Here is a 27,879-nt window from a genome sequence, read left to right on the forward strand (position 1 = left end):
CCTCGCCAGGGTTCGTGTAAATATGAACAAAGATCAAGTAGAAGGTTTTTGGTTTTTTCCAAAATAGAGAGGATCAATTTAATAGTATGCTATTTGGATATTAAGAAAGTTACTTGGAAATTCCTGGGTCAGGTATCGGTCAGTCAGATTTGAGTGGATTATCGTTTTATTGAGGAAATTTATTCGGATAAATATTTACCTGTATTGAGTATTTTCAAGTACAAGATCACATCGCCTCATGCTAATCACCAAATGTGTTATCGTCAAATAGACAATTTCAGAGCGTCGGACTACTAAAGTTTCCCAAAAATTTTGTCGAACAATAGAACAAAAACATTTTTTTGGCATTAAATAAAAAACCCAGATTGCTGGTTTTCTCCGACACAACTTTCGTGAAATCGACATATTTAACACAAATTCGAAAAATCCTTCTTGTTTTGCACACAAATAATAATAACGTAGTCATCAACTTAGTCATTATCAAATACCTTTACGTGAAAACGACATTTTTTCCGATTTTCATTATCATTTTCATTTTCATTATCATTAAGACGAAACGAAAAACCATCAATATTTTGAATTTACCACAAAACAACCTTTGAATTTAAGAATGGTTAGGTTAGGTTAATCATTTCAAGGTAAATACAGGAAGTGAAGATACCGTCTCTACACCTGCAAATGTGCGCTCGATGTACTCTCCTATATAATCAGTTCTCTGCGCTCGAACTCGAACCACCGAGCGCTCGACTCACGTGCGTTCGATGCACGCATTCAATTGTCGGATTGGTAGAAATCTCGAGCCAAAAAAGCAGCTTTGTGGGGCTTTTAGAATTCTTGGTTTCATATCGAGGAGTTCTAGGCAGTTTAAAGAAGTTAAGACTGTATCTTTACAGCTACCAAAATTATATCAGCAAAGACTAGACGTGTTCTTCCTTGATATTCTTTCACAAAATTCAGACCAATATAAGGGAATTGTGTAGGTCTTCTAAGAATACATACTACTCGATTCTACTTTTCAAGATTTCACTTTTATATTGAATAAAACATTACAAAAGTTTTTGGGTGTTTTTTTAACACTTTTTCTAGCATTACAATAAAAATTTTCACCGTTTAATAAGTTTTTCATTATTCGTAGTTGTTATTGAATTCTAAAACTGTTATGCTTAATTTTTTTCGTATATTTTCGTAAATATTATTCAAGATTCATCTAAATGTACTATTTTTATTTGTTTTATTCAACTTATATTGTTTAATCGTTAACAATCGTGTATGTTTTTCCCTCCTGTAAGTATTTTCAAAAAACAATCACAATTTATGATAATTTTCTTCAGAATGTCTTTTTATGGCGAACGACTACCTTGACATGTAGGTACAACGATCTAAAAATCTACACATCTTCTAAACCATAAATTTTATAGAATCGTATCTTTTTTTTTTAAATGATTGAAAAATTCATTTTTGCAATCTCTACACTGTACATGTTGTCCCTGTAAGAATTAGGAATTGCTAACCAATGAGCAAGAGCCACCCCTGGCTTTCAGATAGAGTTATTTAACCATCAAACACACTACGGGGACATAAGTAATCATCCATTGAAAATTTATAATGTTGGAATTTATAATTTAGAAAATATACTAAAATATAAGTTCTGATTTAGCAGCTTTCAGTGCCTATAATTCAGAAACAAAGTATGAGAAAACTTTTTTTAATGTCACGAATTTTTTATATCCCGGAACACCCTGTATAAATTATTTCCATCAATAAATTTCCAAACAATATAATTTAATTTACGTATTCAAAGAAAAAATATTGAAAAATCACTTTTACAAAATTTCTGTCTGAAGAAAACGCCTTAAATTCTTTATAAATTATAAAGGGTAAAAAACAATTACCTTATATTTAAACACCTCAAACTATTATTTATCTTTCGATCTTAGAATCGTTCACTCTGTAGAAATTATGGCGGTCGGGATTAAATGGAATATCTGGTGGCAACACCGCTCTAAATATAGAGAGGGTTCACCACACGACAACTAGTTTCTCCTCTGGCAGTTGAATACGAAGTTTTACAAGAAATGTTTCTGTATATAGAAACTGTCTGAAACATACTTCCATACTTTCCATATCGTGTTAACATTTTACGGGATTGTTTTAAGACATTTTTTTAATAGTGAATAAATTTTTAATATGAGAGTTTAGTGCTGTGGAAAATTGTGTTTAGTGATTCTTTTTTGGGTTTAAGACAATCTTTATATACGAAAACGACATCCAATAATTTTATTTCTGGAAAATGTTTGATGGTAAGATTTATTGATTCATTATACCAGTTTTTCAACACAGCTGTTATCAAAGAAATTTAAGCTGTTGCTTACTACATATCAGCTTATTTCCAACATATAATTAGAAAATGTTTATCAGCTTTGACAGAGTTAGAACTAAAGGCTTTGAAAGCCGATCAAAATCTGAAAATTTTGAAATACACCTCAATAAAAGAATCCGCAAACCTATGTTATTAACAACCGTTACTAGTAGATGAATGAGTGCCTAGGGATACCTGGGACCTCCCAGAATATCCCACTTTAGCGAGGTAATGGCGCACTGCCTCGCTGGACACTCCTTCGACCCTAGTCATGAGAACTATATGAAAAACCAACAGAAATAAACAGAACAGGGAAGAAGACAAAAGTGGAAAGGAAACGGTTCGAGGAAAACATTAACAGCTCATTCAAAAAGTGACTTACATACAATCTTTCTAGGCTTAAAGAAGAACAAGTATGTAGAAACGAAAAAAGCTAAGTTCAGATGAAATAAGGCAGAGGAAAATGGAAAGAAAAAACGAATTTAGGGAATATAGGGAAGATAGAATAATGGAAACCATTTGCAGGAATATAAAAGAGTTTGACAGAAAACCTAGAAGATGGAGATATAAGAAGGTTAATAGGGGTAATAAACTCCCTCGCCCGAAAACCAACAGGAAAAGAGAACGACGTTAAAAGCGAGGGATGCTAAGAAAAATTAGAAAAAAAGAAAAGCGATAAAAGGAGAAAGTATCTCATGAAATTGAGAAGGGGGTAGTTGCGGAGATTTGCAAAGAATTAGCAATGAGGACTGAGAAGAAAGCGTATACAAAAGCTCAAAGCTCTCGACAATGATCTACGAGAAACTGCTCGCGAAAAAAAAAAGACTTCATAGTGATAATGGCCAGGTTGAGCTGATAAAAATCTAATTATATTTTTGAAAATAGCCTAAATTTCTTCGGCAATTGTTGTACTAGTGTAAACTAGTTCAATTAATGTTGTTTTATGATTAACACGTTGACTGCCAACTACAAAATAACTCATAATTCACTTCCCCTGAAGAATTTTTTTTACATAATGCAACTAAGAAATAAAAGTTTTTTTTAATCGTACATTTTCTATACCTTTCAGTGATAACATTTTATTTTAATTGTTATTTTAAATGATTTAATACGATTAAATGGAATTGTGGAAATTGCCTTGGCAGTCAACGTGTTAAAAAGAATTTGGGTTTAAGTACCATAAAATTCAGTACGAAATTGTGTCGAAATTTACTCATAAGCAAACATAAAGTTGGAGAATATGATAAAAATGAAAGGAAAACTAATTGTTGTAGGTAATAAAAAGATCTACAACTTTTGTATTTACTTTTTTTTTATCTTAACCTCAAAATTTATCTGAAACGTGACTTTGACATAATAGCATTCTAATTTTCAATCCAAAATTCTCCTGTAAAATACCAACTTTTTTAAAAAATCGGTGAGATTTTTGTTCGATGAAGTATCTACTTTCTGATGGCGTAAAAACATATTTCCATCACCACGGTGAATTTCCTAAGAAAAAGCAGAAAAAAGACGAAATTTTTAATCATTGTGTAGAATTTTTCACTCTAATTACATGAAAAACGTGAGATTTAATGTTACATTGATCAATATAAGTAATTAGAGCCTGAAATTTTAATGAACGGCTAAAAATTCTACTACAACAACTAAAAAATAAAAGTTTTCTTAAAATCCTACAGTTTATATACATTTCAGTGTTAACTTTTTATTTAAATTATCATTTTTTTTATGATTTAATGCGACTAAATGAAATTATGAAAATTGCCTTGGCAGGCAACGTGTTAAAAATATATTTCACGTGATTTTGACATAATAGCATCCTAATTTTCAACCTAAAATTCTTCTGTCAAATATCGACTTTTTCAAAAAGTCGACGAGGTTTTTGTTTGTTCAAATCTCTTCTTTCTGATGGTGTCAAAACATATTTCCATCACCACGGTGAATTTCCTAAGAAAAAGCAGAAAAAAGACGAAATTTTTAATCATTGTGTAGAATTTTTCACTCTAATTACATGAAAAACGTGAAATTTAATGTTACATTGATCAATATAAGTAATTAGAGCCTGAAATTTCCGAATGCGAATTTTTTTTCGTTTTTTTTGCGAAAGTTTACCGTGGACATTTACCGTTTTCGATATTATGTTAAAATAACGCGAAAAAATAAATATTCCAAACCAAATAAAAATTACAGTGTATATAAGACATAAAAAATTGAGTTTTTACATAAAAAAAATGTTTTTGCAAAAGATAGAAAAACAAAAACTTTTTTCCATAATACTTTTGCCGGATATCGAAATAAATTCTTTTTCACCCTTAAAAACTCACCCTCTTCCCCTTAAACACACCTCAAATCGCCCGTAAATTATTTTTCTTTTCATTTTTATTAAATTCTTCTCCTTTTCCAATAGATTTCATCCTACTATTATTTTTTTCACTCTATATTATTTTTAAATGCTTCCACCCTGGTCAAACAACTAAGCAAAGTGGACAAAATTCATTTTAAATTCATATTTCAACCGGCGGGTGTAATTTAGGCGCTAACCATCCTTCTTTACCTGTCTGACCAAGAAGGATAGATTATCCGACATGTATTTTCGGCGCTAAGAATTGTAGGTAGGTCGAGTCATAAAATAACCCAATAGAGGGAAAGTTGATAGATTTTTAAATAGGTTAGGTTATGTAAATCTCTTATTTTATATGTAATATGTACTTAAGTACTAAATAAAAATATAAAGAAATATAAAATTTACTTTATTCTGTAGAGTGTTACAAAAATGTTGTGAGGAAACTTTATTAAGAGCAGATTTTTCATTTAAGAAAAGTGCAAAGTAGCCCCCTCTAACGGTAAATTTTTTCTGACCTTAAGTGATAATAGGTCATTTCTCTTATAGGAAAATCTAAAAATACAAAAATATATCTTATTATAAATGTCGGTGATTTAATAAATAATTGTATTTCATAAATCATGTACTTCAGTCGGTTAGCGCCCAAAATACACATAGGATTAAAATGACCCTTCGGTCTTGGCGCCTAGTTTACATGTTGTAAAAAGTACATTAATCCTTTAGCGCCCAAATTACATCCGCCCATTTCAACATCCCGAAATTAATTTGTTTAATTATTCGAAAAATTATTTTAGAAACAAAACTTGCAACGAAACTTATCTTTATCAATCTAACGGTGACTGATTATGAAGAAGAGAAAACGTCGCATTTTATACAAAACCAGATACCACACAAGATGAATTATTCTCATTCTTCAAGTACATTTTATATATATATCACCCACGCAAATAAAAGACGAATAATATGTAATTCAATACTTGCTCTCATTGTGTTACTATTTCTTTGTAAAACATAAACATAAAATATAAATTTAAGTAAAATGTAAGTCACTAATAAGTTTTTCGTATCATACGAAGGTTGCTACTCAAGATTTGAAATAAGGCAACACTGTACGTGTATATGTCAAATCTGACATTGACATAATAAATTTTGACATTTTTAATCGTGAATGTACACAGAACATGTTGTCATACTAGTAAAATTTGAGTTGTTTACAGATTCTTAGAACAATCATTATGAAAAATCTGTCGTAGAGTCTTTGACACCCAATGATTTCTTCTTATTCCCTCAGATAAAATATAAATTGCGAGGTCAACGTTTTTCTACACCTAAAGAAGCGGTTGATGCGTTCAAATAACATGTTTCGGAGGTACTTCTTGTCTATCTGAAAACATAAGTAGCAACCCTCGTACAAGCCTTTTCATCGAAGTTATTTAATACTTTTTCAAACTACTTTTCGAAACCATGGCATTTATGTCGTGACATTCATTGAGTCCGTACTATGATAGAAGGAATCAGAGGTATAGCAAAAAGGCATGAAGAAGATCTGCGTGAAGATGCTAATCACAAAGTGTTTCAAGTCTTGGTCAATGTAGCGACCGCAAACGACTTAAAAGAACAAAACAATTTGAACTGGTATAACGAAATAAATTACAAAGTTGTGCATTTGGATAACGTTATAAAATGATGTTAAATTACAATTACGAAAATCCTTTGGGACATCTTAGTAATTCATTGTTTTAGTATAAATTAAAAAAAAAGATAATGTGGTGATACGCGCCAACCAGTTCCGATTCTTTTTGATATTGAATATTCATAGGTTAACTTAAATCTCATATAAAATTTATTTTTTTTTTGAAATCTAATCTGCACATTCATCCTTTACTAAACCCAACCTCTCTCAATCATTGTAGATTATCCCATTAACAAATTTGTTTCTCATTTACTTTCTTTACTAGTCTTGTCTCCATTTAGCTGTAACTGATTCCATAGAAGGGCAAGTCTGTCTGCTATTCCATTTCCCTTCGCTCTAGTTTGTCCTGGAACTCTTTAGAAAGTAACTTCATCCTTTTTACCTTGTCTAAACAACTCGACCAGAAATTTTCAAACCATGTTGAATATCATGGCACTGGAGCTCGAAGGTCTTGGTAATCGGACAAGATGATCATCTTCTGGGTAAAGTATGTCTGCTATTCCAGTTCCTTCTAACTCTAATTTGTCTTGAAACCATTTGGAGCGTATGAGGCTATCTGCTATTCCGTTTTCTTCCACTCTAGTATGTCCTGGAACTCTTTAGAAAATAACTTCATCCTTTTTACCTTGTCTAAACAACTCGACCAGAAATTTTCAAACCATGTTGAATATCATGGCACTGGAGCTCGAAGGTCTTGGTAATCGGACAAGATGATCATCTTCTGGGTAAAGTATGTCTGCTATTCCAGTTCCTTCTAACTCTAATTTGTCTTGAAACCGTTTGGAGCGTATGAGGCTATCTGCTATTCCGTTTTCTTCCACTCTAGTATGTCCTGGAATTCTTTAGAAAATAACTTCATCCTTTTTACCTTGTCTAAACAACTCGACCAGAAATTTTCAAACCATGTTGAATATCATGACACTGGAGCTCGAAGGTCTTGGTAATTGAACAAGATGATAATCTTCTGGGTAAAGTATGTCTGCTTTTCCAGTTCCTTCTAACTCTAATTTGTCTTGAAACCGTTTGGAGCGTATGAGGCTATCTGCTATTCCGTTTTCTTCCACTCTAGTATGTCCTGGAACTCTTTAGAAAGTAACTTCATCCTTTTTACCTTGTTTAAACAACTCGACCAGAAATTTTCAAACCATGTTGAATATCATGACACTGGAGCTCGGAGGTCTTGGTAATCGGACAAGATGATCATCTTCTGGGTAAAGTATGTCTGCTATTCCAGTTCCTTCTAACTCTAATTTGTCTTGAAACCGTTTGGAGCGTATGAGGCTATCTGCTATTCCGTTTTCTTCCACTCTAGTATGTCCTGGAACTCTTTAGAAAGTAACTTCATCCTTTTTACCTTGTTTAAACAACTCGACCAGAAATTTTCAAACCATGTTGAATATCATGACACTGGAGCTCGAAGGTCTTGGTAATCGGACAAGATGATCATCTTCTGGGTAAAGTATGTCTGCTATTCCAGTTCCTTCTAACTCTAATTTGTCTTGAAACCGTTTGGAGCGTATGAGGCTATCTGCTATTCCGTTTTCTTCCACTCTAGTATGTCCTGGAATTCTTTAGAAAATAACTTCATCCTTTTTACCTTGTCTAAACAACTCGACCAGAAATTTTCAAACCATGTTGAATATCATGACACTGGAGCTCGAAGGTCTTGGTAATTGAACAAGATGATAATCTTCTGGGTAAAGTATGCCTGCTATTCCAGTTCCTTCTAACTCTAATTTGTCTTGAAACCGTTTGGAGCGTATGAGGCTATCTGCTATTCCGTTTTCTTCCACTCTAGTATGTCCTGGAACTCTTTAGAAAGTAACTTCATCCTTTTTACCTTGTCTAAACAACTCGACCAGAAATTTTCAAACCATGTTGAATATCATGACACTGGAGCTCGAAGGTCTTGGTAATCGGACAAGATGATCATCTTCTGGGTAAAGTATGTCTGCTATTCCAGTTCCTTCTAACTCTAATTTGTCTTGAAACCGTTTGGAGCGTATGAGGCTATCTGCTATTCCGTTTTCTTCCACTCTAGTATGTCCTGGAATTCTTTAGAAAATAACTTCATCCTTTTTACCTTGTCTAAACAACTCGACCAGAAATTTTCAAACCATGTTGAATATCATGACACTGGAGCTCGAAGGTCTTGGTAATTGAACAAGATGATAATCTTCTGGGTAAAGTATGCCTGCTATTCCAGTTCCTTCTAACTCTAATTTGTCTTGAAACCGTTTGGAGCGTATGAGGCTATCTGCTATTCCGTTTTCTTCCACTCTAGTATGTCCTGGAACTCTTTAGAAAGTAACTTCATCCTTTTTACCTTGTCTAAACAACTCGACCAGAAATTTTCAAACCATGTTGAATATCATGACACTGGAGCTCGAAGGTCTTGGTAATTGAACAAGATGATAATCTTCTGGGTAAAGTATGTCTGCTATTCCAGTTCCTTCTAACTCTAATTTGTCTTGAAACCGTTTGGAGCGTATGAGGCTATCTGCTATTCCGTTTTCTTCCACTCTAGTATGTCCTGGAACTCTTTAGAAAGTAACTTCATCCTTTTTACCTTGTTTAAACAACTCGACCAGAAATTTTCAAACCATGTTGAATATCATGACACTGGAGCTCGGAGGTGTTGGTAATCGGACAAGATGATCATCTTCTGGGTAAAGTATGTCTGCTATTCCAGTTCCTTCTAACTCTAATTTGTCTTGAAACCGTTTGGAGCGTATGAGGCTATCTGCTATTCCGTTTTCTTCCACTCTAGTATGTCCTGGAACTCTTTAGAAAATAACTTCATCCTTTTTACTTTGTCTATATAACTTGACCAGACATTTTCAAATCGGTTTGCAGTATAGGCTTAAACAGTTTATGACGTATAATGTTGAGGTTTATTTACATTGTTCCTTTCAAATAATTTCTAGGAAGGTCTGAACAGACCGAAATAGAAAGTAATCGAAGAATTTAAATAAATTATTTAAGCTAGTTCAGTGATAGTTATAAGTTAGTGTAGTATATAGTGTTTAAATAAATTAAGAACGCAAGAGACACGTCACGAATAGAAACCGTAAAAAGAAAATAAGAAAAACATTACAGAATTAAATATTTTGCAATTTCAGTACATTTTTCTAGAAATGAAATTATTAATAGAGCTTTTATTTATCGCGAACAGTCACTCACCAAAGTCAGGGCTCAAATCTCAATAATATAGTGATGGATATCGGTTCCGTAGTATTCACATCCGGCCAAGCTTACGGGGCACTTTCGAGAGTTACAAGTGACATAACACTCATAATTACACTGTCTGACGCGCGTTTCGATAACCAAGTTATCGTCTTCAGAGACCGAAGGTAAGCTAATGACCTGAGTGTCAAGCCATTAGGTTTACGTTAAGTAAAGTCATTCGGTTTTAGTTTATCTTCAGTCTCTGAAAACGATATCTTGGTTATCGAAAAGCGCGTTAGACAGCGTGAAGTGTTGGTGTAGTGGTGGTGTAAACAGTGTATTAGTTATTTCTTTGAGGATATGTTTATTCAATCAGCTTCGAATTCCACAATATTTCATCAATTTCTTATTATTCAATGAGCTCTTTTGTTTTTTACAAGAACCAGTTTTTTGACGACATCTTGTTACCGACTCTCCAAAAATCACTTTCACAATTCCAACGCAGTTCGAATTCCGCGAGCTTCTCTCCACTAGATAAGAAAAGACATATCTCAGATATCCACTCTCGAGAGTGCGTCCATTGATTTTAAGCAGTCTGGAGTGCAGCTCGCGAGAATATTACTCTTAGATGGACACGCACCTTAAGCCGATGCAGGAGCCCCTAGACTTGAACGATGGGGCTTAGCTTGGTTGAAGTTTGAATAACTTAGCCCTGGTCATTCTATAGCCAGCCAAGCCTGGTCGAACTCTATGTAACCTTATCTCGGCCATCCCTTATTTACCCAAGCCTGGCTGAACTCTGGGTAACCCTGCCTCGGCCATCCTTTAGTCAACCAGTCTTGGTAGAACTCTGAATAACTATATAAAGTTTTGCTCTAATATCTTATCCATAATAGATATCTTAACATTAAAATTAATATTTTTTTATGAATAAAATTTTTTATGCATAAAGGACAAAAGAAATAGGGCACCAGTACGCTTTCCGTGGCGCCAATGCCATTAAATTTTTCGATATCTCCCTTCGTTTTCGAGATATAGATACTTGAAATTGGAAAAATTTATTTTTATTTAATATTTGTATATATCAACCTAACCTAACCTAACTTAACCTTCTCGTGATGCACTTTGAGTGTAAAAAGTTCAAAAATCTTGAATTTTTTACAGCAAAAATTGTCTAAAAAATTTTTTTTTCGCGTGGGGATTATTTTAGTTTTATTTTATTATTATTATTATTTTTTTATGGAGGGCTTCGCGAGTTTGAAGAGGGAAGATTGGGGGCTTTTAAAAGCATTCAGAACGTACTTTTTGCTCGAAAGATGATATTTTTACATTCAATTACTAATTAAACCTTCAAACTATCATCAAATATTTTTTTATTTTATAAATAATGAAGAACAACCGACAATTCTTTATGAAAAACATCAAATTATTCATGTATTTATCGTATATTCACCACAGTGATGAAAGTTATCAAAAATGACTCATTTTGTTATAAAAATCTGTTTTTTTTTTCAATATAATTTTGGAATATCAGGGTAAATAATATGAAAATTGAATAAAAAATCTTTTGTTTATTGAATTACAAGATTCATATTGAATTAAAAATGATAAAATATTCATTTGAAACGAAGTATTGAACATCATCTGTTCCATAAAGCGAATTTTGAATTAACGTTTGATTATAACTTTAATTATCGATATCTCGAAAACGAAGCGAGATATCAAAAAATGTCATTCTTCATTTTCGATTTATTTTGGCCTGATTAAGCCAAATCGCGGCGCCACGGAAATCATACTCTCCCCAAAAATAGTATTAATAGAAATTTGTCATAAAACTATAATTTTCTTAACAATATAAAAAAACCAGGGCTGGCCCAGGCTTGCAAACCAACCATTGAGAGACATTGTTATCATCCCAGTATCCTACCAAGTCTGGGCCAATAACGGCTTCCAAGCTAGGACCAGAGTTGTACATACTTGGCCCATACTGGTCCCATCGTAACATCCCATGTGGGAGAGGATCTAAGACGATATGTCCTCGTTATTCAAATCTGCGAACTTCTGAAATGCCATTAAATTTTTTTATCAGTTTTCGTTATTGAGATGCGTATTAATTAATTGAAAAAATATAACTTATTGTATCATTAATGTCCTCTACAAATTCAACTTGTATTTCAAAAGAATAGAATTAAATTTAGGTATATGCGTTGTTTTGAAACACTAGATATATACGATCATGTAATAACAGACAACGCGGTTCTAAAAATAGTGCCAATATGTCGGCAATCAGGTCGTTTTCTTTAAATAAACTCCCGAGGGAACATTGAAAACCGAAAGTAGGAAGCGTTATTTGAAAAACAAATACTCGATTAAATGAATCAAGCACGAATCGTTGGGGTTTTAACAAGATATAGTCGTAGAATATGAAAACTACATAGTGGATACATATGTTAACACGTTGACTGCCAACTAAGAGATAACTCGTAGATTAGCTTTTGGGAAAAGAACAAAAAATCAGTGCTGGTTTACATGAACAGAAAATTTATGAAAAAACGACTAAAAAGTTCAAATAAACGATACAGAGTGTTTCTATATTCGACCGACAACGCTCTACCACAGAGAGATTTCCTTACGGGGCCTAGTTGCTGAGATATAAGGTGTTCAAAATTTTAAATCAAAAACTTGCCTTAAATCAAGAACGCTTTTATTTTTTTTTTCAAATTTGGTGACAAACATACTCCTTAATAAGTAATATTTTGAAATAAACAAACTTCGGAACAATTTAACCAGTGACGCGCTGTCAGGGTTAATTGACACTTTTATCCCCCTATTTTATACGCCACTGGAGCAAATTCTTCTTTCTATTTTGTTTTAAATTGCCTGATTATTTCTAATTAAAAAACTAATAACCTTTTATGGATCTAAAATGAACGGTGTTGTAATGCTGTAGAAATTTGTCTCTAAACAAAAGTCTGCAAGCACTTAAGTAATTTACAAATTAATTATTCATTTAATTCCGAATGATGATATAAAAAAATCGATAGGATTTAAATCGGGTGATCTCGGAGGCCAACAATTAGGTCCACCCACCCCGACCAATCCATTTTTCTCTAAAACGTCTGTATAAGTAATTTCTTGCCTCTGCAGCAAAATGAACAGTTGCCCCATCGTGTTGAAGAGGAAATATTAAATGATTTTTTTGTAAGTATTTATAAGTATTCGAACTGTACGTCGAGCTTTAATAGTAGACCATTCTATTGTATGGAAAGTTTTAAAAGAACAAGTTTTTCAAGTTCATATGGAATTTTCAAATTGGTATTTACAAAATACTTTCCAAAATATGTGTTGTAATACTGACGAGGATAGATTTACTAGGGAAGGAGTTTTCAACTCTAGAAATAGTCACGTTTGGGATGAAAAAAATCCGCACTTTGTTCGTGAAAAGGGATTTCGGCATAAATATTTGGTTAATATGTAGGTGGTTATGGCTGGAGATTGCTTAATCAGGCCTTACATTTTACCAAATAAATTAAATAGAGCAATTTATACGCGCTTTCTGGAGGAATTGCTGGATGAATTGTTGGAGAATGTACAGTTAAATATTAGACAACACATGTGGTTTCAAAACGAAGAAGCTGCAGCGGCAAGAAATTACTTAAACAGACGTTTCAGAGAAAAATGGATGGGTCGGGGTGGACCCAATTGTTGGCCTCCAAGATCACCTGACTCAAATCCTATCGATGTTTTTATTTGGGCGTTCTTGATTTATGGCAAATTTTTGATTTTGATTTAAAATTTATATCTCAGCAACTAGGCGTCGTAAGGACACAATTTCCTATATCAAAATGAATCATTTATTGAGATCTCTTTGTGGTATAGCGTTGTCGTTCGAATTTAGAAACACCCTGTATACTATGAGTAAATTGAAAAGAAAAATAACATCTTTAACGTAATCGCGAGTATAAATGGATAGAGAGAAAAATCTACAAGTCGTAGAATATGAAAACTACATATTTTGTGGACACGTTTGTTAACACGTTGACTGCCAACTACGAGATAACTCGTAGATTGCATTCTGTTCCAGAACGCCAAATACGAGTTATTTGGCCAGCTACGAACTCGTACTATATCAATACTAATATACAGGGTCTTTCAAAACGTTCGTATGCGAGTTATATCACTGCAATAAGCGAAAAAAATCGATTAAAAATCACCAAACAATCACATGTCTACAACGCATAGATTAATTAACAAATTAACAATGAGGTTTAGCCAATCAAAAGCTTGTGGAACGTTTAAGTTCCTCCCTATCGAGCGGTCGAGAGAGCCATAAAAGTATTTAGCTGCTGCCGTATAATATGCGCCGAAAAACTGTCGAGTAAGTTTTAAAAACAAAGCTAAGTTCAAAAATTTACACGCCTTTACACACGAATCGCAAAAAATATTTTTTCTACTAGCGAAATATAGAAATTGTAATTTTTCTTATATAATATATCATAAATTTATTCATATTTTGAACATTTTAATCAAAATTAGAACAAATTAACACAACAACAACAGATGAATTTGTGTTATTAAATGTCGTAACTCTTCTCTTTGGCATGTATAAGTGTCACTTAAAAATAATTATTACTATATAAGTAGAGAAATAAAAAATTACATCAGCACGATTTGAACCTGGGACCTCCCACATGTGAGCCTTGTACTCTAGACTCTACACTAAGGAGACCTTAATAATACGTTTTTTACTGTACTTTACAACACTAAAGTACGTACTTTACGCAGGCGTTTTTTTGCCGACATGGCTTTGTCGGACGCTATTTTTTTGGGTAGGTGGTTGACTCTCTCTATAATGGAGCTCTTGCAATTTATCTGAATCTCTTCTCCAATTAATACGACGACGAATTTCTCTCTGAACTGTATCGCTTGTATTTGGGAAGAATTTATTTTTTCGAAAATTTATTGAGCATTGTATTTATACGTTTGGCAACTAAGTAGTTTGGCTTTTCACTGATAGAGAGCTTCGCTTTATATTTTGAATGTTAGTGCTATACTTTGCCGTTTGTCACGTGATACTGGTCACATTGACGTAACTTTAGACGCAAGTAGCGCGTCATTTTTATTGAAGCTATCCGTTGTGGGTTAATTTCAAATGGAGTGCAGAAACGAACATTTTCGGCATATTTTACTTTTTTATTTCCGTAAAGAAAAGTTACTGCGGATCACAAAGAAATATGAGAAGTTTATGGTGATGATTTCTCAACAGAGCGCACGTGTCAGAATTGGTATAAAAAATTGCGTTCTGGAGATTTTTATCTCGAAGATTAGCAACGTTCTGGTCGGCCTACTGAAGTTGATGATGACCAAATCAAAGTTATAATTGAAGAAGATCTTCATACAACTGTTCGAAAGGTTGCGAAAAGGCTACATATATCTTATACATCAATTGAAAAACACTTAAAACGTCTTGTGCTAGTTAGTAAGCTTGATATTTGGGTACCTCACGAATTGAAAGAAATTCGTCCAACACTGGTGATGAAAAATGGATCCTGTAACCACATCTAAAGCTGAAAACAACAAGAAATCTCATGCTGTCAGTTTGATGGGATTACAAGATATAATAACAAACAAAACAGCCACTATAATATACCAATATTTTTTCAAAATACCATCTTCATACCGTCTCTCTTATTCTCTCCCTAATCTTCTTCTTTCCTTCAAACATTTTCTGATACTTTTCTAATTCTTTTTTATTTCTTGTTTCCTCTTCTAGTCTCTTTTGTTCTTCAGCTGCAGCCTTCAATTTTATATTTTTCTCTTTCTTAATTTGACAAATTTCATCGCAAAGTACAAAAGCCTCGATTTTTCGAAGGGTTTCACGAGAAAATTCCTTTTTGATCCTTTTGCGCTTACAAGTCACTTTGCATCTGTGTCCGCATAGGTATGTGCTACACTTTGAAACTTCATGCAGCATCGTTGCCAAACTTTGAAAAAGAATTGAGAATGAGAAAATTTAAAACAACTTTCATTTTTTTAAATTTCCACATAGTTGTTAGGTAATAGGGCGTACATATTGAGGTTTACTAATAGTTTATTGTGTTTTTTGAGCTGCTTCCAAGGAACCAAACGATAAATTCTGATGTTTACCGTCAACAATTAATGAAACTGGATGAAGCAATCAAAGAAAAACGGCCAAAATTTTCAAATCGGAAAGGTTTAGTGTTCCACCATGATAATGCAAGGCCTCCCACATCTTTGGCCACTCGCGGGAAACTATTGGAACTAGGCTGGCACCATCTGATTACCATTTATTTCGAAGTTTGCAGAATTCTTTGAATGGTCCAACTTTCACAAAAAACGATGACCTTCAATCTCACCTGGTTAAGTGTTTTGATGGCGAAAGGTCTTTGTAGAAGATAACTTAACTGGAACACATTCTCTGCCTCAGCCATTAAGTGGAATTTGTTTCACCAGTTTTTCCGAAAATTATCTCCATGAACTACTTGAAGACATCGCACTCAGTATCAGACAAAACATGTGGTTCAGGCACGATGGTGCTCCAGTACATTTCAGTCGGACTGCTAGGCAACATTTAGATGCAACGGTCAGATTGGTCCAACATTAGCCTCCTCGATCTCCAGAGTTAAATCCTCGTGATTTCTGTCGTGGAGAAAGTATTGTCCTCTACTTGCGTATAATAGGCGTCATACGTTACTATCGTGAACTAATATAATATATTTATAAATAAACATTACATCAAATAAAATAATATAAATCAGGAATTAATCCAAAATTTTCTATTTCAGGTTCCCTTTGACCATTTTGTATACGCGCAGTAATATGTGAGACGCTTATCGGTATTCGCGCATGTAAGAAAAATGCTGTCTACAGGAATTGGTTATGGGGGTGGACAAAATTCCATTTCTGTGACAAATTCCACGCCCCCTTATAGTCCACCCCCGAACGGTAGTAACGTCGGAGGCAGACACAGCCCTCTTCCGAGCTTCGGATTCACTCAAGAGCAAGTAGCTTGCGTTTGCGAGGTAAGCCCAATCGTTTTATCTCCGAAAAACAAAAAATTTGAATTTTCATGAAGTTTTTAATATCTCAAAATATGTAGAAATATATCTTGTGTAACCTGTGTATCTTTCTAGTTATTTAGCCTACTATTATCAATATTTTATTTATTTTCAAATTCCAATTATCGAGTTTTTGTCTATGTTTTTAAATAAAGAGACGAAAAATCGGGACATTTGAATGGCCACTTTATTATTAAGCCACTGCTTTCTAATCATTTGGAGTTTGCATTTGATTTTTTTTTCATAGATAGTGAACCTCGATGTCTTACTCATCAATCGTTTTTCAAAGATTTGTTGCATTAAAAATCTACTGCTATCAACATTAAATGTTGGTATTTCTTATGAAGGTTAAAAAGATTAGATGAGGCAAAACATCTAGTAAACTTTTGAGCAGAGCATACATCTTCGGCTTTGGCAAAGGAATTTTTGAGTTGATAATGGAAATGGACTCCATTAAATGCCTCACATCTCTTCCGAATCATCAACATACTTACTCGTTTGGGTCTATTTCAGATAAATACACTCGGGGTTTCCATAATTGGATAATAAAAATTTGTGCAAAAATTTTCTTGTTCAGAGAAAGGTGCTTTTTAGTCGTGAGTCATTTGGTTTAATTTTTCTGATTTTTTGCAAAGATTATCAAAATAATAATTATAATAGACTCCAGATAGTGCTTGGGCTTGAAATCTTGAAGCTTCTTACCAGCATCATTAATAATGTCTGGGATTTCTATTTTTTAATGTTGTCTTTTTCGCTGGTAATCCGTAGCTTCAGTTTGCGTAGTTGGTTTGTCATCTCTGCTTTCTTCAATTAATTTCAGTGCATCAGTTATTGCGGATCACACTTTTTCTAATGCATAGCATGCATCATATCGAAAAAATTAACGAGTTTGACATTTGAATTTGTACGCTACACCAAGATCTCCCAACGTGGTGTACTTAGTAGAAAAGAAGTCGTCTTCTGTTGCCAATTCAACGGCACCAAATTTGAAGATTAGGCACAAATAACCTAATCTGCTAAAGGATTGTTTTGATTCGTTTCTGAAGGCCTGAATATATAGCTGACATATTGCTCGCGACAGTTCATTATATCCAAACCATTATTCCCTCGATGCCTTAACAAAGCGTCCCCAATATATTTTGCTTTACAGACCTAATATATAGATCTAAGAAATAACGCTTCTTCATCGAGCATAATCTCTACTTCACCTGATAACCCCAATAAATACTTTGTGAATGTAGCCAAAAATCTTTTTGACAGCCAAATGTTAATGCAAATTGAATCAATCTCACTGGTGTCACATGACCATCTTGCAATATCAGTTTACGCACAGCATCTCGATGTTTTTTGGCACAAAAACCGATTTTGGACGACCATGATTGAATTCGAAACACCAGCGAAACATGGTGTCTCGAGATGGTGCTTCATCATCAATATTCGAAGCGAGTTGATTGACAGAATGCTTTTGGTTTAATCCACATCGAAAGCCATAGAAAATTTATAGATTCAATTCTAATTTTTGACCAAGATGTTTCAAGTATCTGTCCTCTTCTTCTTCAACGTATTGTAGGCATTAATCCTGTAGTTTCCAACTTGTCATCCTTGAGATGTTGATGTCCACGAATCCATTCATCTTTTTGGTCTTCCTAAAGGTCGTCTAATCCCTGGCTTACCCTCTCGTGCGATCTCTGGTCGTTCTGTCCACGTGTTCGTTCCAAGCTCTTCTCCGTTTACGTCCCCATCTGACTATGTCTTCCACCTCACATTCGTGTCTTATATTTGCTCACAGATCCAACGATCAGCCTCGGAATAAGTCGTTCCAAGCGTAGACGAACTCGACTAGAAATTGGAATATGAATACGGAATACGGAAGTATCTGTAAACAACTCAAATAGCACTCGTATGACAACACATTCTGAATACGTTTAGCAACCCTCGTATTTTATAATTATAGCAGATTGTACTTGTATGTATGTAAAAATTTTTTTTACTTCTTTTCGTGTCTAAAATCATGTTGTTCCAAAAATTTTGTCCACATAGGTCTGGACCTCTCGAGCTAAGGCGTTAATCCATTACTGAATAGAGCTGGAAATCAATGGAAAAGTAAGAAAAGTGGGTAAATTAATTGATACAATGGAAACATTATTCTTTGGTAGAAAAGAAATACCAAAAAAAGTTTAGACCATCATTGGAAACTGTTTAGAATCAAAATGATTATTGATAAAAACATATGTTATTTTGTTGTTATGTTGGAAAGTTTTTAGATAACCCTCGTATATATAATAAAAGTTTCTTATATACTTCGAACTTGAGTGAACGTGTTTTTATTACGGATCTGTTTCTAAGGGTAATAGTTGAAAATTACTTTACACGCCCCATGTAATAAATTATGATCCTTCACCCAACGCCTAACCTTAAACGCTGATAAATAATAACTTTAAGTGATTTATTGTGAAACTTTAGGGTGTGAAATAATAAAATTCTCATTTTTTATAGTGTATTAAATACTTGACCAAAGTTAACAAGAGCTGAAAGATATGCGTTGTTAATTTCACGTCATGTTCTTGACTTTATCTGTCAAAATTTTACATATATACAAAATCAATTGGAGAAATCAAGGAAAAGTTACGTAAATATTATTCTGAATGTCTGTTCTCATCGTATATAACTAATAATGCCTTAAATTGTTGCTAAAATACGAACGTCTCTTGTAAGTGAAACTCGTTTAGGACACACTTTGGTTCCTTAGGGTCAAGATTGGTTTTTGATTTTGATAAATCACCTGGACACGCTTCCCTGGATTTTTGTGTCAAATAGTATACAAAACATCCCCTCTGACATCATTCAAAGTAAATGCAGGTAAACTAAAGATTTATTGTGCTGCTCCATCAGATCTGCTTTTATCAAAAACCATTTACAGCTTGTCCTGCAATTTCAGACATATTATTAACCATTTCCATTAGGTCTTTCCTGATATCCTATGAGAAAAGGTGGGCTGGAAAGCTCGGAAGTTTTTTTTGTTAGTTTTGATTCTGTTTTATCATTTAGAACACACTTTGGTTCTTATGGTCAAGACTGGTTTTTGATTTTGATAAATCAACGCAGAATCACCTGGACACGCTTCCCTGGACTTTTGTGTCAAATAGTGGTAAATTCGGCAGGTACGTGACCTTTAGGTGTGGCAAATTCGGCCAGAGGAATTGGAGGTGTAATATTTGTATATGTAAACTTGGCTAGATTTTAGGGTGCCATTTTGAAGCCAAAAAAATGAATTGGATATAAAAATATTTCAATTGAGTAAGGGAAGTTGAGATATACAATTGTCAGATTGATATATGTAAATTTATATTTCGAAAAATGTATAATTTCGTACAAATATAATAAAATTTGAAAAATATAAAAATAATAAACCAAAGTTTAACTGAGAACGAAACACAACAAATTATTTACATATCATGAAAAAGTGAAACCTAACCTGTAACACTTTTTGGCCGAATTTCAAACGATTTTTGTGAAACTTTAGGTCAGATAATTAATTTGACGAACTTACATCCCCCGATTTGTACTTATATCGAGATAAGATGAAATAATCTTTGAATGTTATTGATGATTTTGTTCGTAAATAAAAATAAACGAAAACGTATGTACAAATTCGTCAGGAAGCTATTACAGATATCGACACATTCATACGATAGTTGATAATGTGTCATTACATTAGTAATTATTATATATTATCATTAATTTTATCTAAAGTAGCAACAATGCATATTTGTGTCGATAGTTATTATTTTTATATCACTACGGATGAATGTATAATAATGATATTGAAACAATCCATAACATTTTTTTAACAAATTACAATCAACTTAATCAACATTTTATTCTAATTTAATACTAAATATCTACAAAAGGTTTGTCAACAAGATCGTCTACGCATAGAACCCCAGGCTTTGGGGGCTTTTTGAAATGAATTTCTTGGAGCGTATGGAACGCCTTAATTAACTCGAAAACGTCTTGTACGATTTTTATAAATATATTGGTGGTATCTACATTGTTGTCAGATCTTTCCTTTTTCCGAAAAAATAATAAATTTTGTTATTTCAAATGGATCACGTTGTCTTTTTACTTCAATACAACAATGCGATTTTTAGAACTTTGCAATACATTTTACAACATCCCTCACCCTTGTGAGGTGATGCACCATCTTGTTGTAGCCAAATAGTTAGCCAAATAGTTAGTTAGTCGTTTGGGATATTTTTATTGTCTAAAAATTTCTAATCATAAAGTTTTTTTAAATTTAATTGAAAGTACTTACTTGAATTTGGAAATATTATATAAGGTGTGAAGAAAACTACTATAAAACTGAAAAAATCGAAGATTGGATTCAGTGTGTCTTAAATGGATGCTTGAAAATTGTCTTTCGATTGAAATACTTGCGACACATCTAACACTTACTTAGTTCAAAAAAAAAATTAATTACTAAAATGTTAATAGACTAATCGTTGCCAAAATTGATTAATAAAAGTACAGATTTTCATTTCTTTTTGAAACAATTACATAAAATTCTACCTCAAAAAAATACCGCCGTATCAACTAAGTTAATATAGAGAAAAAACAAGTTCTAATGTTATAGAGGTTCTATTTTTGCTTGAAAGAGCTAAAAATACGGTAGAAGTGAATAATAACATAGAATTCTGCTGTTTTCAGCGGCGTCCCAATCTTAAATCTGGAAAAAAACTCTGAAGAACTGGAATCTTCAACAATCATTACACCGAAGTTTGATGGTTCATATTTTTAGCGCGTTTTTAACAAAGTAACAAAGTCGTCGCACTTTCGACGCAATTTTTGCCTTTAGCAATCAGCAAATATTAAAAAAAACTTAATTTATAAAACAAGAAAATATCGATAATTCCGTTTTTCTACGTTATACATATATAATATTCACGTTTTTATTCATTCATTTACATTCATAAAGAAAAAAAGCGTGAAAAAAAGGACAGTAGCGGTTCATTTTTTCACGCTTTTGCGTTAACAAAAGTGCCGTAACGTGTCATTTTTTAACGGAATTATAAAATTGTTTTATCAAAATAGTAGGTTGTGAAAGCTTTCTTTCTCATGTCAATTCGTTCCTGCGATAAACCGTCATACTTTTATTTCTTGATATTCGTTCAAAAAAATCGGTTTTGTGTCTAATTAAAAGAGTGTAGGATTATTATCAGTGATGGAGAGTAATAGTGAGGAAAGTTTAAACTGCACACCAGAAGATGTTGATGAATCGGCAACTGCAGCGATTATGGATCTTCTCCCCGAGAAATCCAGGGAACAGTATTTAAATATTTAAAGGAATATGGAGTGGCGTACTAAAAAAGGCATAAAAAGCTTACTTTGAAACTAAATCCAAAATATGGAAGTCTTCAACACTTTGGTCGACTTCTCCAAAACTGAAAGGCACCCAATGGTAAATAAAGACATAGACATAAGAAAATACTCGAAATTCATTGCATATTTTAAAAATAAATCAGTTGGCTATAGACCCAAAAAAATCTAAAAACATTTGCCTGTGAAGAAAGGTATGACAGCAAAAAATTTTAATGTAAGCTTAGATATTATTTATTTATTACTAGCTTTTACCCGCGGCTTCGCTCGCATCGAATCCATTAAATAAGTATCAGAAATCATTATAATAGAAAAGATCGAACTCTGTAGCTATATTAGAACCTGAGATATAGATCTTTGAATGTAGAAAAATTGCCAAAAACCTACAAAAATCCATAACTCCACATTGAATGTCCGCGCCTAGCTCCTCTCCAACTCAACCGATTTAAGTGTTCAAAAAAAAGAAAGAAGGTGTTTCAGCGAGTGTTCTTAAACCAAAACGAACTCTGTGGCTATATTAGAACCTGAGATATAGATCTTTGAATGTAGAAAAATTGCCAAAAACCTACAAAAATCCATAACTCCACATTGAATGTCCGCGCCTAGCTCCTCTCCAACTCAACCGATTTAAGTGTTCAAAAAAAAGAAAGAAGGTGTTTCAGCGAGTGTTCTTAAACCAAAACGAACTCTGTGGCTATATTAGAACCTGAGATATAGATCTTTGAATGTAGAAAAATTGCCAAAAACCTACAAAAATCCATAACTCCACATTGAATGTCCGCGCCTAGCTCCTCTCCAACTCAACCGATTTAAGTGTTCAAAAAAAAGAAAGAAAGAGGGTATTTCAGCGAGTGTTCTTAAACCAAAACGAATCTGTAGCTATATTAGAACCTGAGATATAGATCTTTGAATGTAGAAAAATTGCCAAAAACCTACAAAAATCCATAACTCCACATTGAATGTCCGCGCCTAGCTCCTCTCCAACTCAACCGATTTAAGTGTTCAAAAAAAAGAAAGAAGGTGTTTCAGCGAGTGTTCTTAAACCAAAACGAACTCTGTGGCTATATTAGAACCTGAGATATAGATCTTTGAATGTAGAAAAATTGCCAAAAACCTACAAAAATCCATAACTCCACATTGAATGTCCGCGCCTAGCTCCTCTCCAACTCAACCGATTTAAGTGTTCAAAAAAAAGAAAGAAGGTGTTTCAGCGAGTGTTCTTAAACCAAAACGAACTCTGTGGCTATATTAGAACCTGAGATATAGATCTTTGAATGTAGAAAAATTGCCAAAAACCTACAAAAATCCATAACTCCACATTGAATGTCCGCGCCTAGCTCCTCTCCAACTCAACCGATTTAAGTGTTCAAAAAAAAGAAAGAAAGAGGGTATTTCAGCGAGTGTTCTTAAACCAAAACGAATCTGTAGCTATATTAGAACCTGAGATATAGATCTTTGAATGTAGAAAAATTGCCAAAAACCTACAAAAATCCATAACTCCACATTGAATGTCCGCGCCTAGCTCCTCTCCAACTCAACCGATTTAAGTGTTCAAAAAAAAGAAAGAAGGTGTTTCAGCGAGTGTTCTTAAACCAAAACGAACTCTGTGGCTATATTAGAACCTGAGATATAGATCTTTGAATGTAGAAAAATTGCCAAAAACCTACAAAAATCCATAACTCCACATTGAATGTCCGCGCCTAGCTCCTCTCCAACTCAACCGATTTAAGTGTTCAAAAAAAAAGAAAGAAGGTGTTTCAGCGAGTGTTCTTAAACCAAAACGAACTCTGTGGCTATATTAGAACCTGAGATATAGATCTTTGAATGTAGAAAAATTGCCAAAAACCTACAAAAATCCATAACTCCACATTGAATGTCCGCGCCTAGCTCCTCTCCAACTCAACCGATTTAAGTGTTCAAAAAAAAGAAAGAAAGAGGGTATTTCAGCGAGTGTTCTTAAACCAAAACGAATCTGTAGCTATATTAGAACCTGAGATATAGATCTTTGAATGTAGAAAAATTGCCAAAAACCTACAAAAATCCATAACTCCACATTGAATGTCCGCGCCTAGCTCCTCTCCAACTCAACCGATTTAAGTGTTCAAAAAAAAGAAAGAAGGTGTTTCAGCGAGTGTTCTTAAACCAAAACGAACTCTGTGGCTATATTAGAACCTGAGATATAGATCTTTGAATGTAGAAAAATTGCCAAAAACCTACAAAAATCCATAACTCCACATTGAATGTCCGCGCCTAGCTCCTCTCCAACTCAACCGATTTAAGTGTTCAAAAAAAAGAAAGAAAGAGGGTATTTCAGCGAGTGTTCTTAAACCAAAACGAATCTGTAGCTATATTAGAACCTGAGATATAGATCTTTGAATGTAGAAAAATTGCCAAAAACCTACAAAAATCCATAACTCCACATTGAATGTCCGCGCCTAGCTCCTCTCCAACTCAACCGATTTAAGTGTTCAAAAAAAAGAAAGAAGGTGTTTCAGCGAGTGTTCTTAAACCAAAACGAACTCTGTGGCTATATTAGAACCAGAGATATAGATCTTTGAATGTAGAAAAATTGCCAAAAACCTACAAAAATCCATAACTCCACATTGAATGTCCGCGCCTAGCTCCTCTCCAACTCAACCGATTTAAGTGTTCAAAAACTCAAAAGAAAGAAGGTGTTTCAGCGAGTGTTCTTAAACCAAAACGAACTCTGTAGCTATATTAGAACCTGAGATATAGATCTTTGAATGTAGAAAAATTGCCAAAAACCTACAAAAATCCATAACTCCACATTGAATGTCCGCGCCTAGCTCCTCTCCAACTCAACCGATTTAAGTGTTCAAAAACTCAAAAGAAAGAAGGTGTTTCAGCGAGTGTTCTTAAACCAAAACGAACTCTGTGGCTATATTAGAACCTGAGATATAGATCTTTGAATGTAGAAAAATTGCTAAAAACCTACAAAAATCCATAACTTCACATTTAATGTCCGCGCCTAGCTCCTCTCCAACAGCGAGTGTTCTTAAACCAAAACGAAGTCTCTATCTTGAATAGAACCTGAGATATTGAGGATAGAACGTGTGTATGTGAAAAACTCCCATATGTGGGAAATCGCATTTGAGTATAACTTGAGAATGGTGAAAATTAGATGAAATCCGATGGTTGATGGCTGATCTGCGCATCAATACCTTTCATTGAAAAAAATAATTAAGCAAATCGGTTGGGTAGAACGCCTGAACGGACTCGGAATAGAAATCATCAATTTTTTTAGTATATAAGAAGATAAAAAATGAAGTATAACAATATTAATATTACGGGAAATGTTTTAATTGTCACAGTACCTGATACAAAAACTCATGTTCAACATCGATTGGTACTCTTGGTACTCTTAGGGCCCTTTCACACCAATCGAATCCGAATCAATCAGAATCACTCCGAATCAAGTTGAATCTGATTGACCATGATTCGGCTTCGAGCGCTCCGTTTAAATGTGAAGGGACTCTTTTCCCGCCTTCAGACCGGACGAATCTGGTTCAATCAGGTTTGATTCGAGGTCGCACTTGATTCAACCTATCAGATTCCTCGTCCGATTAGTCTTGAATCAACAACCATACGATATGGACGTGGAGTTATTAATTTTAAAAGTTGAAAAAAAAAAATGCGAGTTATGACGACGCCAGTGATAAAAATCACAGATGAAACATACCAAAATCCGGCCTTTTCCTATTCATGTGATGTATCCACACTTTTCTTGTTTTCTGTTTCCGCCGTTGCCTCCTACGAAACACTATTGCATTTAAAACAACTTCGTCCATGATGATAGCTCAAAAGCAACTAAAAGAAGGAAAACAAAAAAAAGATGAAAGGATTTTTATAGATTCAGGTTGATTGAGCTGGTGTGAAAGAGTGGAGATGACGAATCAGATTCGGAGTGATCCAGATTGATTCGGATATAATTCAACTAAACAAGCACAGAGGGTGGAAATCCAACACAGTTACGGAGGGTTCAATGAAAAACAAAATGGATTCCGCAGTAAAAATTTTAACGGGAACAACTAGTTCGACTTCAAGCAACATTGTATATGTTCACGATTCTACCAACAATCCAATATAATTATAAACGATGTTATTTCTTTGACCTCGTTAAATGTTGCCAATTCAACAGTCAATAGTAATGTAACTTCTCCTTCACTTCAAATTAATAATGCTCACAGTTCTACTTTTAATATTATTACTACAAAATAAAAATTGATAAAAGAGTTTTCGAATTTTTTTAAGTCTACAGACGTAGAAAAATTTTTGTATGAAACTCTTGAGTAAAGTAACTCTTTGACTCGTAGGAATTTCATAAATATTATTTGAATATTTTGTCCTTATTAATTCTTGACAATACTCATGATCTTAAATGACATGAATTTACGCCTATTGTCATTTGATGTTGATCGACGTCTTATCATGTTTATGGACGGCCAAAACGCATTTTTATTACATTTTTTACAAAAAAAATGCTCCACGAATATCAATGACAATATACGTTTATTGGTTTCAATTCATGACACCTTTTTGTTTTATTTTTTTTTAGAAACTTCATTTTCAAAATTGAGATTTTTGTTTGTGCAAATATTTTTTTACTAATTTTATCCACCTACACTTTTTGATAAACAGCAATATTTCGATGGGGAGTAGATTTCTTGTGATCTGTTAATTCGTACAACAATTTTTTGTGGAAATTTTAATTTTTAGAAATGTACTTTTTCATTTCCTTGCTGCTTGATTTTTCCCTCCTTATTTCACACGCACTTGAAAATCACCATGAAGATTTCAGTTGTTTCAAGTTTCTACAATAACCGTTAATTTGAGATACATGAATTTACCGACAAATTCCCCTTAGTTTAAAGCGTAGAATCCAATGGTAAAGAAAAAAATGGGTTTTCGAAGTTTTCAGATAGCGAAATTCGGCACCATTTTCTGAACCCCCTATCTAAATTTTTGTCAAGGTTTTCACATATTTTGAAAGCTGTAAGAGTGTTATTTGTCCGAATCCCAAAAATATTAGACCCGACTGGAGGTCTGCATGTGTCCAAAAATTTCTCAAAAAGTGAAATAATTAAAAAATGGTGGACTTTAGGCATACTATACCTTATATAAAGTTATATTCAAATTTCGCGTAGATTCCAAAACTATAATAAAAACCATAGCATTCCGTTTAAAATAACGAAGATTGGGTCCACTTTCGGGATAACCAGAAGTTTCAGAAAACTGAAATTATTTTAGCTGAAACGAGCATTTCGGAAAACCCATACAAGCAAATTTTCAGAACACTAGTCGCATTACTTTCCCGTATACATGTCGATTCAACTCGTCGTGAAGGACCCTGTATATCGTTCATTTCCCGCCATGTTACATTTGTATTTTGGCGGTACTTACCGACGTTACTTAGAATACAAAACTAATAAAATTCAGTACTTTCTTCAGGTAGAAATGGGTATTATAAAAGCTTCTACGAGGTCTGGCTATTAAATAACGAGACTGGTAACGAAAAAGGGTTTTATTATAAAAATTCTTCTACATTCGATTGCTCCCCTTCAATATACTATCCTCCCCTCCCCTCGACACGCTCCTTTCCATACGTTTCTCCATTGATCGAAGCAGTACTGGAAGTCTTCTTTGGTGAGGGTCTATAGGAGCTTTACCGCTCCCATCGATTCAAATCGGGTAACTCTCAAAGCAGATATTTTTAAACTTTCAACAAAATCTTAGCAGACCCGTTGACGCAAGAGCTTTTGGTCAGGGGTCAGTTTTTTTGGCACCAACTTCGCCTAGACTTTTGTCATATGTAATTCCTCGCGTGAAACTTTTCTAACAG

General features: G+C 33.7%; 1 protein-coding gene across 1 annotated transcript in view; it reads left to right on the forward strand.

The window, feature by feature from the left end:
- Positions 1-2,026: 2,026 nt before the first annotated feature.
- LOC130901483 (homeobox protein six1-like) overlaps positions 2,027-27,879 on the forward strand; it is a 54,379-nt gene continuing 28,526 nt past the window's right edge. Inside the window, exons 1-2 of the mRNA XM_057812914.1 lie at positions 2,027-2,300; positions 16,371-16,607. Coding sequence (XP_057668897.1) covers positions 16,443-16,607 — 165 coding nt within the window. The 5' untranslated portion in view covers positions 2,027-2,300; positions 16,371-16,442. The remainder of the gene's footprint in view (positions 2,301-16,370; positions 16,608-27,879) is intronic.

Source organism: Diorhabda carinulata, chromosome X, assembly GCF_026250575.1.
Source record: "Diorhabda carinulata isolate Delta chromosome X, icDioCari1.1, whole genome shotgun sequence".
NCBI lineage: Eukaryota > Metazoa > Arthropoda > Insecta > Coleoptera > Chrysomelidae > Diorhabda > Diorhabda carinulata.